At 47.4% G+C, this 15,596-nt stretch overlaps 1 protein-coding gene and 1 pseudogene across 4 annotated transcripts in view; one reads left to right on the top strand and one right to left on the bottom strand.

The window, feature by feature from the left end:
• Positions 1–15,143, top strand: part of KAZN (kazrin, periplakin interacting protein) — an 857,604-nt gene extending 842,461 nt beyond the window's left edge. For all 4 annotated transcript variants that reach the window (XM_037828472.1, XM_037828473.1, XM_037828474.1 and 1 more), the window contains 2 exons: positions 9,932–10,046; positions 11,637–15,143. In XM_037828472.1, coding sequence (XP_037684400.1) covers positions 9,932–10,046; positions 11,637–11,801 — 280 coding nt within the window. In that variant the 3' untranslated portion in view covers positions 11,802–15,143. The remainder of the gene's footprint in view (positions 1–9,931; positions 10,047–11,636) is intronic.
• Positions 1,662–1,881, bottom strand: LOC119527925 (annotated as a pseudogene).
• Positions 15,144–15,596: the final 453 nt, after the last annotated feature.

Raw genomic sequence — 15,596 nt, 5'->3', positions numbered from 1 at the left:
TGCCAGGAAAGGCTTTTTTTTTTTTTTTTTTCTCTTCTCCTCTGGAGCTCTGTGATTTGTAACAGGCTTAAAATACTCTGGGCCCAGGAGGGGCAGCACTAGCTAAACATCAGCAGGCATTAGTGAATCTGATTAAACCCTTGACCACCCAAGAAGAAACTGGTCTGTTAAGGATTGTCTGGGACCAGTGGGTGAACTTTAGGGAAGGTTACAGTGGGAGGCAGAAATAGGGAGGGTCTTAGGATTTGGGAGGGTGGGGTGTCAGGGCCTTCTTTGAGGATTGTATGAAAGCAACGGACCACCTGAGGGCAGGATAAGGAAAGAGGGTGATGGATTTGGTCTAGGCTCCTCGGTTTACATATGGGGAAACTGAGGCAGGTCAGTCAGGGAACTGAGAGGCAGCACCAGCCCGACCCCATGTTATCACCTCTTTCCACAACACTGATTTCTTCCACGTGTCCATCCACAGCCCATGAGTCAGAATCCCCATGAGGAATTTCGGAACCTCACAGGCCTTTTGCTAAGAACCTGCCACGGGCCAGGGGAACAGCCTTCAACCAGCTGTGGGGAGACAGACCGCCATGAGTTTCCAAGGAATTTTTTTTCTCTTTGAATTTAATGCATTTACATTAAAAAATTTGGGTAGTCATTTTACATTTATGGAATAGAAATCTTAAGAAGAAAATACAAAGACTGAAAGGATTTTAACCTAGTTTACACTTCATTTTGCTATAGTTTTTAACTATAATTCATCTCATCATATCTTATTCTAATGTGCAAATGCATTTACACCATCTGTTACAATCACAAAAGTAAATTTAAGGAACTACATTATTAACAGTGGCTCTCAGAGGAAACTGACTTATCTTCTATTAAAACTCTGTGGCATATAAGCATTACATAATATGCTACTTAACCACTTGAGAATCTTTTGTTACAAGAATCATAACCATAGTTTTCTGGAAGTAAGTCCACATACGAATTAAATATTTAAAAGGTAAAATGTTTCCTTAATTTTAACTTTAGCAGGCTCTTTTCTTTTTCGTTTTTAAGAAACACTTTGTTTTGATAGTTTCAAAGCAAAAGCTGTTTGAATAGAGCCTAGATGACTACAACTATACTCCTGAATTCAAACTGACAGATAAGTCTTTTGTAAGTAGTGCTCAATAAAATATCCTTCCAACCCATCCCCCTGCCCCAAATCTTGTATTGTTTCTTACAAAACTTTGGTCAAAAGTAGAAATATATCCAGGCAGAGGTATATGTCATACAATAGCAAGAGCAGTAAAGCCCAACTAAGAACTTTGGGTTTCAAAAATAGAAGGCAATTAAAATGTACTCAAAGTTACATTAAGAAAGCTTTCACAGGGTAATATTGAAACAGTGACAAAGGTTAAGAAAATACTGACATCAAAGTACAAATGACTACAATGTTAAAACAGGCAAAAACACAAGAGCCTCTTTTAAAGTTAAAAATAAAGACCAAAGCAACACGTGAGTCAGGATTATTTTCCTGGTCTACTCATGAATTTTGTCTTTATATTCACAAGGTTGGTTATGTTGACATCTATTAGGGCTGCTTATGACATCTGGTGAAGTCTCATTCTGTCTTTGGAGGGTGATCCCTCCCTTGGAAACTTTGGATCCCAGTCACATCTTGGTCATTGTACAAGTTCAAGGTAGTGCAATATGGCCCTGATGTGCTGAGGCATGCAGACATGCCCCATGTACAGTGCCATCCCCACGATGGACACCAGTGTGGGAGTGAACACAGTCTGCTCCCAGGGCTCCAGCATGTAAAGTGCCGTGACCAGCAGGTACTGGAAGTGGAACCAGGATGGACATTTGCTTCCAGGTCCATGCCAGTGCCATCCCTGCCATGCATCGCCCACGATGCTGCTGACCATCATTCTCTCTAAAGCAATTTAGAGACCATCCCTGACAGTGCAGATGCCCCCAGCTTAAGCAAGCCATGGGAGGCAGTGGTCCCCAGGCAGGTGGAGAGGCTTGGGAAGGGCTCCTGGTTTATATTCACCGAGGTCTTTGGACATCGTCCCAGGATATCTCTGCGGTGGTCCCAGCTGCGAAGCCCTGCTGTCCGCTCCCCTCTTGCGTCCTCTCTTTCTCTGTCACTGCCTTCAGCTTTCTGGAGAGAGAAGGAAATAAGAAATAGGAGAGGGAGGGTCATGCAAGCCCTTTGGGTGACTCCTTCCAGAATGCTTCTGACTGTGTGGACAGATGCGTTGAGATGGACATCAGGGGTTAACCCAGGACCCCACCCAGACCAAGTCCCAGGAAATAAGAGCAAGCCTTCATATTTATGTAACAATTTATCAACATAGTGCTGTCACAGCTCTCGTTTCATTTGATCACCCCCCTGAGGGGAGCTGAGGAAGAAGGGCTCATCACCCCGATTTTATAGACAAGAAAAAGAGGCTCAGAAAGGGGCTATGACTTGCCCATGATAAAACAGGAGCTGTGGGACCCTTGTCCACTGACCTTGGACATGCTAGGTGGCCTCGTGGGGGCTACTGAGTCCCATGTCCCGTTCCTCAGTAGATGTGGCCCCTGAGGTCTGTGCTCCCTTAAAGAGGAGGGAGGGGAAGTGGTCAGCTGAGAGCATCTTCAGACACGATCATCACCATGTGTGTGCCCCAGAGCCAGGGAGTCAGGGAGCACCCAGGAGATGCACATTCACCAAGATGTCAAAGGTCCCAGGACGACATCATCATCTCCAGCATCCTCCCATCACCATGACGACGCACACAAGCAAGGGGGCTGAGGAGCGAGGTTGCTGGCAGGCCTCTCATCACAGCTGTTTTAACATGCGCTGACTTCCTGCGTCTCCTGATAAATCTCAGCCCAGCACCAAATACTGTCAGTCGTGGGACTGTGCATTGAAGATCCCAGAGAAATAGAGTCTGGTGGATGAAAAGGATGCAGGGAGTAGCAGGGTTCTTCTGAAGGCATTTGCCAGGGTGTCAAAGGAGCCAAAAAAAAGTCTTTATGAAAATACATGTCCATTCCCAAAATTTACACCTCAAGGACAATATCGCTTGGCTCTAAGCACCAGACACTTCGCGACTTCACCTCCCCCTCTTCCTGCGCCCTTATGACGGACGGCCCCAGAGTGCCCTGTCTAGTTCCAAAGAATGAAAGTGTCTGCCCAGTGTTTCTCTCTTCCCTCATCTTCCTCTCCAGAGGTGACGCTAAGGTGGGGCCGTCAAACTACCAATAACGATTTGCTGAGCACCCCCAGGGGGTTCAGGACCCAACACCTCACAGCCACTCCCCTGGGGCAGGTCATCTGAGTTCATTTCACCTTTTACAGATAAGGAAACTGAGGCACACAAGGTTGCCTGTCTTACCTGGGGTTATAACCCGATAAATGGCAGGGTTGGAATTCAGACCAATGCATTTCGCTGCTTCCCTAAAGGGCAAGGAGTGTGGCCAAAACTGTGACACAGAGGAGTGGAGCAGCAGCCTCACCTCCCTGAGCTGCTCCCAGGGGACTTGGGAGCCTCTATCCCAGGATGTAAATGCTCTGGGAAGGGGGAGTCAAAGACCACCCCCTTTTCTCCTTTCTAAATTCAGCCCAGTGAGAACTGTGGGAACTGCCCCTTCTCTCTGAGTCCCCCAGGGTGCCCCAGGAGTAATGGACACTTTTACTGACTGATCTGCCCTTCACACTCCCACACCGGAAGGGGCCAGTGGAAGAACTGTGAGCAGAGGGAACATGAGCAGGGTGGGCTGGCCTCTGGGAGGCACAGTTCAGCTTGTCACAGGCACACTGAAGTTTTCAGGCACCCCCACAGGAAGGTGATGATTTCATAACACTCTGCCCCACCCTTGCCCCAAAGAGTCACTGAAAGGCAAGCCCCTTGGGCTTAGTGCCCGATGTTACACTGTGCCATGAGGGGGCTCAGCAGGGGCTCTGCCACCATCCACTGTGTGACTTCAGGCAAGAAACTTCCCGAGCCTGGTTCCCTCTGCTGGAAATGGGGATAATCGCTCCCCCAAGCTAATGTGACTGAGGGTCCTGGGAGCATGCCTGGCCCATGGGCGGCTGGTGAATATTCTTTTCCTTCCCCACCTGGTCCATCTTCACCCAAGCATCTCGCACAGTGCGGGCCTCATAAAGCCAGCGGCTGTTTCATTGTGTGAGACTAAACCCCGGGCTAGCCCAGCTGGCAAAGGCTGACCCACAACCCCACAAACTTCCTTCCTGAGACAACTCTCTAGAGCCCGAGATGCCCTACGACGGCTCAGGAAACCCCACTGAGGGGTCCTGTGCTCCAGACCTTTCCCTCATCAAAACTTACCCTCCCATGTCCCATTCCCTCAAGGTCTAATGAAGCGACTAGAAACATTTAATAAGCCAATTCGAGCCTCCAGAGACCCTTGTCTTGTGCTTGGCTAATTCACATAAGCCTTTGAAGGTCCCTCTGATATCTTGGTCCAAATGGAATAACAGATGGTAGAATTTCAGCCATTATGGAAAAATCAAGAAGTGAAGATATTTTGGCATAATGGTGGCAAGGGCTGTCTCTGTACCCCTCTGTCCACACCCCACGGGCAGCCACGTGCTGCTCAGAGGATGCTTCTTTTTTTTTTTCTTTTTTTTAACTTTCAAAGTATGATTTAACAAGTAGTTATAGAGCAAATTTCAAAGAATGTTATGGGTTACAGTTCCACCATTTCAATTATTTTCTTCTAGCTGTTCTAATACCCCAGAGACTTAAATATATATCTATTCTGTATATAAATATTCAGTATTTGTAATCCTTTGTTAAATCCTATCTTGTCTGTTACTCCTCCCTCTCATCTGATCACTGACTCAATCTCCAGGGATATCTGGGCAGTGACCACTCTAATTTCATCATACTGAAAAGAGGTGTCAACCATTATGGGGAAGAATGCTGCATTTTCTTGGTTTTCTTAAACAGGCTGTTGCCTATGGGTTTTGGGACTTACCTGGCATAGAAACACTCTGGAGGATTTAAGTTTCTGAAAAGTAAACTTAATGAGAGAAACCTTTATAGAGTCTTCAATAGGGACCTGGGTATTCTTTAGGATTTTCAGGACTACTGTTGATTTGGGCTTGTCATACTGTAGCCATTTGGCATATTTAGATGACGCTTGCATAGGAGTAACCTCCAGGACAGCCTTTTGACTCTAACTGAAGTCTCTCAGCTCCTGAAACCTTATTTTGCTACCTTTCTTTTCCCCCTGTTGGTCAAAGAGGTATTTTCAATCCATTGATGCCAGGACCAGGTTCATTCCTAGGAGTCATGTCCCATGTCGCCAGGGAAATTCACTCCCCTGGGAGTCATGCCCCACATAGGGAGAGGGTAATGAGTTAATTTGCATAGTTGGTCTTAGAGAAAGATCACATCTGAGCAACAAAAGAGGTTCTCTGGAGATGACTCTTAGGCATAATTATAAGTAGGTTTAGCATCTCCTTTACAGCCATAAGTTTCACAAGAGCAAGCTTCAAGATCAAGGTCCTGACTTGTTAAATAGGGGGTTCCTAATTTCACATAGTGTATATTCTATGCAAGATAAACAATCAATGTCTCACACCATCTCCACTTAGTTGTACAGTCATCATTACTCTCAATTTAAACAATTATCCTAATCCAAAACATCCCAAAGCTATTATCACCCCCTAATTATTTATCTTTAGTATTAGAGTGGTACTACTAAGGTAGTCTTATTAAATATAGTCCATAGTATGCAATAGGTAGTTTTTCCCATATACCACTGTGTTGTTAATTTTTTGTACTAGTGGCATATCTTAGAAGTAGATCATGCAAGCACTTATTTATATTTGTAGTGCTAATCTGTGGGATACATGCCTTTAAACAACCACTTTCAATCATGTTCGACATCAATGTGGCACTGATACTTATAATCCCATTAACAAACCATCCATGACTCTGCCCATTCCCATACTCTTAAATTCAACCTCACTATCAAGTCTATACATTAAAGGTAATCATTCCCCTTCTCTAGCATCTGTCTATCTCTAGGTCCTCTATATTCTACATTTTAAGACATTGATTTTACGTTATTCAGGGAGTTCATATTATTGGTAACATACAATATCTCTCCTTTTGTGTCTGACTTATTTCACTCAGCATTATGTCTTCAAGGTTCATCCATGTTGCCATGTGTTTCCAGACCTCATTCTTTCTTGCTGTTGCATAGTATTTCATCGTATGTATATACCACATTTTGTTTCTTCGCTCGTCTGTTGAAGGACACTTGGATTGTTTCCATCTCTTGGCAACTGTGAAAATGCCTCTATGAACATCAGTGTGCAAATGTCTGTTCATGTCACTGCTTTCAGATCTTCTGGGTATATACTTAGAAGTGGAATTGTCAGATCATAGGGTAATTTGAAACCTAGTTTTCTAAGAAACTGCCAAACTGTCTTCCACAGTGGCTACGCCATTATACATTCCCACCAGCAGTGGATAAGAGTTCCAATTTCTCCACATCCTCTCCAGCATTTGTAGTTTCCTGTTTGTTTAATGGCAGCCATTCTTATTGGTGTGAGATGATATCTCATTGTGGTCTTGATTTGCATCTCCCTAATAGCTAGTGTTTTTTCATGTTTTTTAGCCATTTGTATTTCCTTTCAGAAAAATGTCTTTTCATATCTTTTGCCCATTTGATAATTGGGCTGTTTGTACTATTGTTGTTGAATTATAGGATTTCTTTATATATGCTGGATATCAGTCTGTTATCAGATATACGGTTTCCAGATATTTTCTCCCAATTAGTTTGTTGCTTCTTCATCTTTTTGACAAAGTCCTTTGAGGCCCAGAAGCTTTTGATTTTGAGGCATACCCATTTATTTATTTTTTCTTTTGTTGCTTGTGCTTTGAGTGTAAGGTCTAAGAAGCTACTTACTATTACTAGGTCTTGAAGATGTTTCCCTATTTTATCTTCTAGGAGTTTTATGGTACTGACTCTTATTTTGAGGTCTTTGATCCACTTTGAATTAATTCTTGTATAGGGTGTGAGGTAGGGGTCCTCTTTCATTCTTTGGATATGGATATCCAGTTCTCCCAGCACCATATGTTGAAGAGACTGTTCTGTCCCAGTTCAGTGGATATGGGGGTCTTGTGAAGAATCAGTTGACCATAGATCTGATGGTCTATTTCCAAACAAACTCTCTATTTGATTCCTTTAATCAATATGACTATCTTTGTGCAGTAACATGCTTTTTGACCACTGTGGCTTTATAGTCAGGCAGTGTAAGTCCTCCCAGTTAGTTCTTCTTTTTCAGAATGTTTTTGGCAATTTGAGGCCCTTTTCCCTTGTAAATAAATTTTATAACTAGTTTTTCCAAGTCTGCAAAGTAGGTTGTTGGAATTTCAATTGGAATTGCATTGAATCTGCAGATCATTTTGGGTAGAATTGACATCTGAACGATGTTTAGCCTTCCTGTCCATGAGCACGGAATATCTTTCCACCTATTTAGGTCCTCTTTGATTTCTTTTAGTAAAGTTTTGTAATTTTCTGTGTAGAGGTCTTTTACATCCTTGGTTAAATTTATTCCTAGATACTTGAGTATTTTAGTTGCTATTGTGAATGGAACTTTTTTCTTGATTGCCTCTTCAGTTAGGTCATTACTAATGTATAGTAACTTATTCACTTTTGTGCATTAATCTTGTATCCCACCACTTTGCCGAATTTGCTTATTAGGTCAAGAAGCTTTGTCGTCGATTTCCAGGATTTTCCAAATATAGGATCATATCATCTGCAAATAATGACAGTTTTACTTCTTTCTTTTCAATTTGGGTGCCTTTTGTTTCTTTGTCTTGCCAGATTGCTCTGGCTAGAACTTCTAGCACAATGTTGAATAATAGTGGTGACAGTGGGCATCCTTGTCTTGTTCCGATCTTAGAGGGAAGGCTTTCACAACCACCTATGAGAGAGGCACTTCTGTGGACCCCACTCGACAGGGTACACAGCCCAATGACATAACTGCCATGAGGTCTAGTCAGGCCACTGATGATGAAGCCCGCACTCCCAGCCCCTGCCCCACACTGACTCCTCAGATGGGAAGAGCCTGATTTCAATCTTGGTCCGAGAGGCCCAAGTTGAAGTTCCATTGCTGCCACCATGTGCCCTTGGATGAGACACACCCCCTTTCTGGACTTCTCTCCCTGTGGAAATAAGGGAAGGGGCCTGGGGCTCTCCTCCTTTGGCCACAAATGTTCCTGGAGTCAGGTGGACCAAGGCACTCCTACATAAGAGCAAACAACTGGATGCATCCATTCAGATTTTTGTGGGCTTGGGATTAGAGCTGCTTCCCTGCTAGACCCAGGGAATTTCCAATCCTGGTGGGAGGAGAGGCAGCCACTGATGAAGACCTTCTTTCCTGACCCACTGCAGAGCTCAAGTGTCCCTGTTAGGTGAAGCCCCTCGACACAATGGATTGGAGGGCTTTGCTGAACAAGAGATTGGCCGTCCACTTGGAAGGGGCCGACTCTTGGGTAACACCCATTCCCCCCACCCCCCAACCCTTGAACATTCTCAGCAAAATCTGCCCCAGAGAAAGTTTGTTTCTCCTAATAAGTCCACCTCTGGGGTGGCCCAAGCCATGGCTCATGGCTTCTGCAAAGCCATCCCCTGGTAGCCTCAGGTAGAATCAAATCTTCTTCAATATAATTTTAATGTTAATATTGATTATTATTATACTCATTCAGTGAAGGCTTCCTAAGCTCCAAAGCACTTGTCATTCACTCTCACAATAATGTTGAGATTGGCTCTATCACGATCCCCATTTTGCAGAAATAGCAACCAAGCTTTAGAGAAATGATGTGGCTGGCCCAGCCTACAGCACCATATGTAGTAGGGCCAGGATTTCAACCAAACCTGCCTGACTAAAGCCCCTGGAGAGATGCTGGGCAGAAGTGGCTGGGGTTTGGTGAGAATTCAAAGAGGAGGTGCAGGTAGCTCTGCCACAACTGGGACAACCCTGTAGTCAAAGGCAGAGAAACTGGGGGCCAAGGGAGACTGTGGTTTGCCTGAAATTGAAAAGAGAAAGAAGGGTGGTGGGAGGGCTTGAATTTGGGGCTTCTGGCTCTGGTCCAGGGTCTTGCCCCAACTTCCTACTCCATGTGGAGCCTGGGTTTCCTTATCCACAACACTGAGATTCTAACACAGGGGTTGACAAACTTTTTCTGTAAAAGCCCAGATGGTAAATATTTCGGGATTTGTGGGCCATATGGTCTCTCTTGCAAGTGTTCAACTCAGCCCTTGTAGCAAGAAAGCAGCCACAGGCGACGCGGAAGCAAATGGGCGTGGCTGGGTTCCAATAAAACTTTATTTACAATATCAGGCAGCCAGCTGGATTGGGTCTGCAAGCCATCATTTGCCAACTCCTGTTCTGACAGAAGTCTCCAATGCTTTTACCCAAAGAAGGGAGTAATGGTGGCAACTTCAGGCAAGAGACACAGGTTTCCAATGCAGCGTGGTTTGGAAACTTTCTGGATGCTTCTTAAATCACACCTAAGTAGCTAAACTTCAGGGATTCTTCTCCTATCAGGTGTTCCCTTTTCTGCTCAGAGTTGTGGTGTTCTGCAGAGCTAAGAGGACAGACTTTGGAGTCTCAAAACTCAAGTTCAGATCTTAGCTCTGCCACTCACTCATCTTGGGGAAATTGCTTAACTTCTCTGTGCCTTCTTTCCCTCATTTATAGTACTGGGAAGGGAGCGCAGGCCTCTCAGGGATTCGTGAGCATTAAATTTATTAAGTGCTCAGTACAATGATAGCTTTTAGGAGGTGCTCGATGAATCTCAGCAGTGGGAGAGTGTGTGTGTGTGTGCATGCAAGTGTGTGTGCGTCTGCATTTCTCTGGGTGGCAGTAGCGGCCGGGGCTGCCCCTGATGACTCAAAATAAGTGTCTCCCCAGTTCCACAGGCATCCGAGAGGCTGAGCGTTTTGGAACACCCCCTGGGAGGGCCTCTAGCATCACCCGGGCGGGGAAGGAGGAGAACAGCGGTGGCATTAAGTACAAGGCTGGCCGGGTAAGTCACCTGATGCATTCACCTGTGAGTCCTGCACACCTGGACCCCAAGTTGCCCTCTCCAGGAGCACCTCTATGACTTCTGTGTTGGCCTGTGGGGATGGGATGATGGTCGGGTCATGGGTACAGCTAGGAGATGCTCCAGCATCCACCTTCGTGTCCCGGCTGATGTTTAAGGCACAGTGACAAAGGCTCCCACAGGCTTTGAGTAATGCAGGTCTCACCTGCCTGCCACGGGATCACCTGGCTTGGTGCTTAGCACGCAGACAACGGGACCCACCTTGGCCACCTGAAGCAGAAAGTCGCTGGGGTGAGGTAGAACCTGCAGCAGCCAGCCTGCCCTGAGGGTTCCAGAGCACCCTAACTCTGAGAACCGTGACTTAGGTTTTGAATTCCCACAACCTGACCAGTAGCAAGAGATGAACCTCTGGTGATTCTAGCAAAACCGTACAAAAGCATGGATTCTGGGGTCTGACCACGACGCAGATTCCTAAATGGAGATGTGTAGACACAGATGGCGGAACTGGAAGATCCAAATATTCTTCCATTCATTCAGCGAGCATTGCTCGGGCACTGACTGGGTCCCAGGCTCCATCCTAAGCACGGGGAATAAGCAGGAGCCAATCACCCCCTTTGACCTTGAAGCTCTCTCAGTCTAGAACATACGATCTCAATGGGGGTGAAAATTGGTTCTTGGGGGAGAGGAAAACAACTCACTCTTTTTACATATGAAGCACACATATACATATGCTACATAAACAGATGCACAGTCTGCCTGTGGTGTTAAAATTTCATGGTAAGGGTGCATTTAGGGAAAAAAAATGTTCAAAAACGCTCCTGGCTCCTGTTGAGAAAAATTGGTCAGGAAAGAAAGGCACTCAAGTTAAATTATTTTGAAGCACTATCATGACTATTACAACAGAGATACATTCAAAATGGGAGGAAAATATTTATTAAGGACCTTCTGTGGGAAATAATAATGTTTATTCTTCACTGAGCACCTGCGATGTGCCAGGTAACTGCTTTGTGCTTTACAGACACGATTTACAGCCCCGGCAGGGAGGCATTACTGTTCCCATTCTGCGGCTGAGAAAACTGAGCCTCAGAAAGGGGAAGTGACTTTCTCAAGGTCACAGAGGCGGGAAGCGGCAGAGCAGGGATCCGAGCCCTGGTCTGGGGGTCTCCAGAACCCACCCTCCCTCTGCCACACCAGGCAGTGCTAGCATATGCCTTCTTGACTTGAGAATGCAGTCAGAGCTCACGCCCGTGCTCAGCCACTCTCACCTGTCCTCCCGCCGGGGAGGCTCCTGTGGAGACTCAGACTGACGGCATCTGTCCCTGCCCTTGACAATCACTAGTTCCTTCCAGTCAAGGATGCAAATTCTCTCCTAATGTTAACTCACAAAATCCTCTCATCATCCCTGAGCAGAGGAGTGTTCCTACTAAGAGCAGAAGCACAGAGAGGCCAAATGAGTTACCTAAAGTCACACAGCCAGTTCCCATAGAATTGAAGACCCACATTGGCCAGACCTGAAAACATTCAATTCTTGTCTCTTCTCCCTTTTCATCAGTCTTATCCCTCTCTTCTCAGCTGCCCCTGGGGAAGATAGGGAGGGGCTTCAGCAGCAAAGACCCCGACTTCCACGATGACTATGGCTCTCTTCAAAACGAAGATTGTGGAGATGATGACATCCAGTGCAGGCCGGAGCAGTGCCATCTGGAAGGCTACAATGGCCTGGAGGTCACCAATGTGTGAGCCGTCAGTGGCTCCACCTGCCCAGCGCCGGAGGCCCAGGGAGGAGGAGGGGCCGGCTGCCCTCCCCATGTGCATAGCAACCCCAGGCGGCCTGGGCTTCCTCCAGGCTGAGGCTACTTCTCCACTCCTGGGCTTCTCCGCTCCCAAAAGACGGCTGCGATTTCAGACGGAGAGCAGGAAAAAGGAAGACTCCGGCCTGCCCATCTTTGGTGGGCCTTGAACTTTCCTACTCAAGGGAAGGAGACTGGACCCGAAGCCCTGAGACAGTGTCTAGAATGTGCAGGCTCCCTGCAGAGGGTCTGTCAACAGGTGCACCATCCACGGGGTCCCCTGAGTCTCAAACTGTGCTGCCAAGGTGGAAAGAGCACCCCACACACACACACACACAGACACCCCAGAGCCTAGGGTAGCAAAACCTGAGGCTGACCAGTCAACAGGTGAATCCTTCCAGCCAGCCTCTTGCTGAGATGTCAGACAGAGTCGGGGTTTCAGCCCCAGGCATCTTGCGCCCCCCAGATGGAAAACTTGGACTCTGACTTGGGTCCCCAAGTTGCTCTTGGGAAGATGCAAAACTGGAACAGGACATTCTCTTCCACCCTAAATGGCCTATATCCTGTGGGGGTGGATGTGCTGGAGAACCGTTTGCACCCCCCACCCAGGAGTTTCCACATCGGGCAAGGGGCAGGCGAGTGATCCTTTGTGGGGGGGGTTTAGCATTGACACTCCCAAGAAATGCAGCTATCCTGTCATCAGGATGAAGGAAATTAGGACAACCCTCAAGGATCAGGGACGACCAAGTTCAGGCAGTGACAACCACAATGAGTGTGGCACGGGGTTTGAGGTTCGGGGCAAGGAAATGTGTGTCGTTACCCAACATACCTTCCTGTGATGTCTCTATCATCTAAAAACAGGCGTGTTCTCCAGTGCCCTGAGATGCAAAGCCCACAGAACAAAATCATTAAGGTGTTGGCGGAGAGAACCCTCAGTTCTTTCCTTGACTCTGCCACTCTTTTGCTGTGTGGCTTCCTCCCAGTGGCTTCACCTCTCTGTGCCTCAAGATCTTCATCTACAATATTTCTGGTTCCCTGCTTGCCTCCCTTCCAGGAACATTGTGAAGATTAACATTTGCTAATCTATAACACACTTTATAACCTTTTAGGAGTCAGTAGGAAGTTAAGGGGCTGGGAGGGTGTGTCTAGTTTCCCATTTACAAGCACAGAACTGAAGCTGAGCTAGTTCTCCCAGCTCTGTTTTGGTTGGAGCAATGTGCAAAAAGAGGACATGGAATGTTTACTGTTCAGACTTTCCAGGTGCCCCCAGCAGGTCTCAACAAAAAAATGAGAGGTCCCACGTGCACACTCTGGAAAACCAACTTGACTCCAGTTTTCAAGCCTGAGTTCATTGGCCACATGATTTGCTGAGCGCTGATTAGAGAAGAAATGCATCGGAGTTCTACTTACACATTCATTATGAAAGTGAATCATTTGTCTAAACCAAGATGCTCTGCTTGTGTGGAAGCCATCAGCACTGGGAGTTGATAAGAGGTTTGAGTTTCCAAGATTTGCATCAGGCGTCAGCCTCAGAGAACCATCAAAATCTATTTTCTTCAACCCAACAAATTGTCTCCCTTCATGGGAAATGCATAAACAGAAGCCTGATGGATGAACTTGCTGGAGACCATGGTTTTCTCTTAACCTTAACATAAGCACAGCCTTTCTTACTACCTGAAACCAAATGCCTAGCTGGTGGGCGGGTGGACGACCCCTTTGACCTCCCAGGGCACCTGTCTGTTCCCATGCCCTGAGGTTGCAGAGCCCACAGCTACAGACAGAAGAAGCAAAACCTCCCTCTGTCCTGATGCCACAGATCACTCCCAAGCCAGCATCTAGGTAACCCAGGACCCCAGAATCTGCTTCCAGGGGTGGGGGCAGCAAAGGCAGGGTTCCCAGGCAGGCAGTTTTATCTGCAGGATAAGCAAGAATGGCAGAAGGGTTGCCTGAGTGCAGGTCTGACTACTTGAAACCAACTTTCACCCAAGTTGTCAGAAATGAAGCTTGCATTGTACCCACACTCATTCGCTTTGGGAGACAAGATGGGCAAGTGGACAATTCAGGGGTCATTGGCAGAGATGGCATTGCTCAAAACATCTGCAGGATTAGGCCAGAGGCCTGGGACAAGAGAGCAACCCTGAGTGCATCTTTTGGTCCAGATTATGCTATGGCAGCTCTCTCATATGTGATGCTCCCTTTCCTGGACAGCCAGGCGAGCAAGTGGAGCTGGGTTTTCAACATAAGGATGGCTCAGCTGATAAATTAACGGTCTCCACATAGAGTGAAATCAGTTAAGCTTTACCTGCTGGAAAAATCCTAAATGGCAACTCAACTTCAAGGGTGGGTTAGACAAGAACAGGAAGGAGAGTGTCTTGGCCTGAAGATTCTGGTGGCTGATTGATGGAGGCCGATAGGACGTTACCTCCAGGACACTGACCTGCTATGTCCAGTCCAAAGAGCCCGAGTCAAGATCTCGGTCCTCCATGTGTGGCCTGGGGATGCTACAGTTGTGCTCCTCTGAGAAGTGTTCCCACCTGGGTCTGCGGGTGCTGGTTCCTGGAAAAGGGAGGCTGTACCAGGACAATGGAGAATCAGTGTGGGAGGGACACCCCCTATTCCTCCCAGAAGTCCTGGGCCAGGGCCAACAGGAGGCACCTGCCCAGCCGACCCCCAGTTCTCTGACTCTAGGTGCCCCCAAAATGCCCCTTAGTCTGTGGCTGGGCAGGGCCTTTCTCCCGGAAGTCTGTCTGTTTGCCAGCATCGCTGTTATCAGACCCCAGGCTGCTGGAGGTGAGGAGAAGCCACACAAAAACCTGGACCGAGGAGAGGGCCCTAGGACAGTGGCCCCAAATCTTGGGGCCCCTGAACAGGCTGGGTCTTGGCAGGACAGGAAAATTGCAGGTGCGAATTCAGTGTTCACCGCAGAGGCCCCCAGGACCCTCCCCTGCTGCCTGGGTAGACGGCCCATGCTTGCAGCCCAGATCAACCTTGCCATCAGAGCCCATAGGTTCTACGCGCCAGTCGCTCTCACTCTGCTTGGCGAGGCCCCAGTGGGACCCCAGGCACAGAGTGGCAGGGAGAGAAGCCAGTGGGAAGCGGTGACTTCTGAGCCTGAGGTTGTCAGCGATGGGTGGCTCGCGGGCAGGAGGAGGGGCAGACCTCCCGAGCCCTGACACACATGTGGGATTTGCGGCTGTAAAGAAAATGAGCTGTACGTGAACAAAGATGAGGTTCCCAACAATATGTCTTCCCAAGGGTGAATTTTAACACTTTAACAATAAATACTGCTGTACAGCCCTTTATTGATGAGGTGGACTTCTTCTAGGTTTTCTCATTTAATTTTCCCATGGTCTCTAAGAGAGGGGAGATGATTAACCTCATTTCATAGATGGAGAAACTGGGACTGGAAAGGTTAAGGGACTTGTCCAGCTCCACCAGGTGAAGAAGTCGGGAGGCAGGGATTGACCTGGTGGGTCTGCCTCCAAATCCCAGGGGTCCTTCCCCACTATTGTGCACACACACTCATGCACACACACACACGTGCACACACACTCTACCTGCAATGTGCATGATCTCCCTCCCTTCCTGCCTCCCGCTCCCACCTTCCAGCAGGGGCTCACCTTACCAGGTAGTGTCACTCCAAATGGACTTCAGGTGACCTCCATCCTGCTGGAAAACTCTGGGCCCTGCTCTCCCTGTCAGGGTGGGTGCTAGATCACCGGCACCCTCTGTCGGGAGGGGAGCA

Source organism: Choloepus didactylus, chromosome 2 (assembly GCF_015220235.1).
Source record: "Choloepus didactylus isolate mChoDid1 chromosome 2, mChoDid1.pri, whole genome shotgun sequence".
Classification (NCBI taxonomy): Eukaryota; Metazoa; Chordata; class Mammalia; order Pilosa; family Megalonychidae; genus Choloepus; species Choloepus didactylus.
Note: the sequence above shows the minus strand (reverse complement) of the source record. Positions and strands in the feature narration are given on the sequence as shown.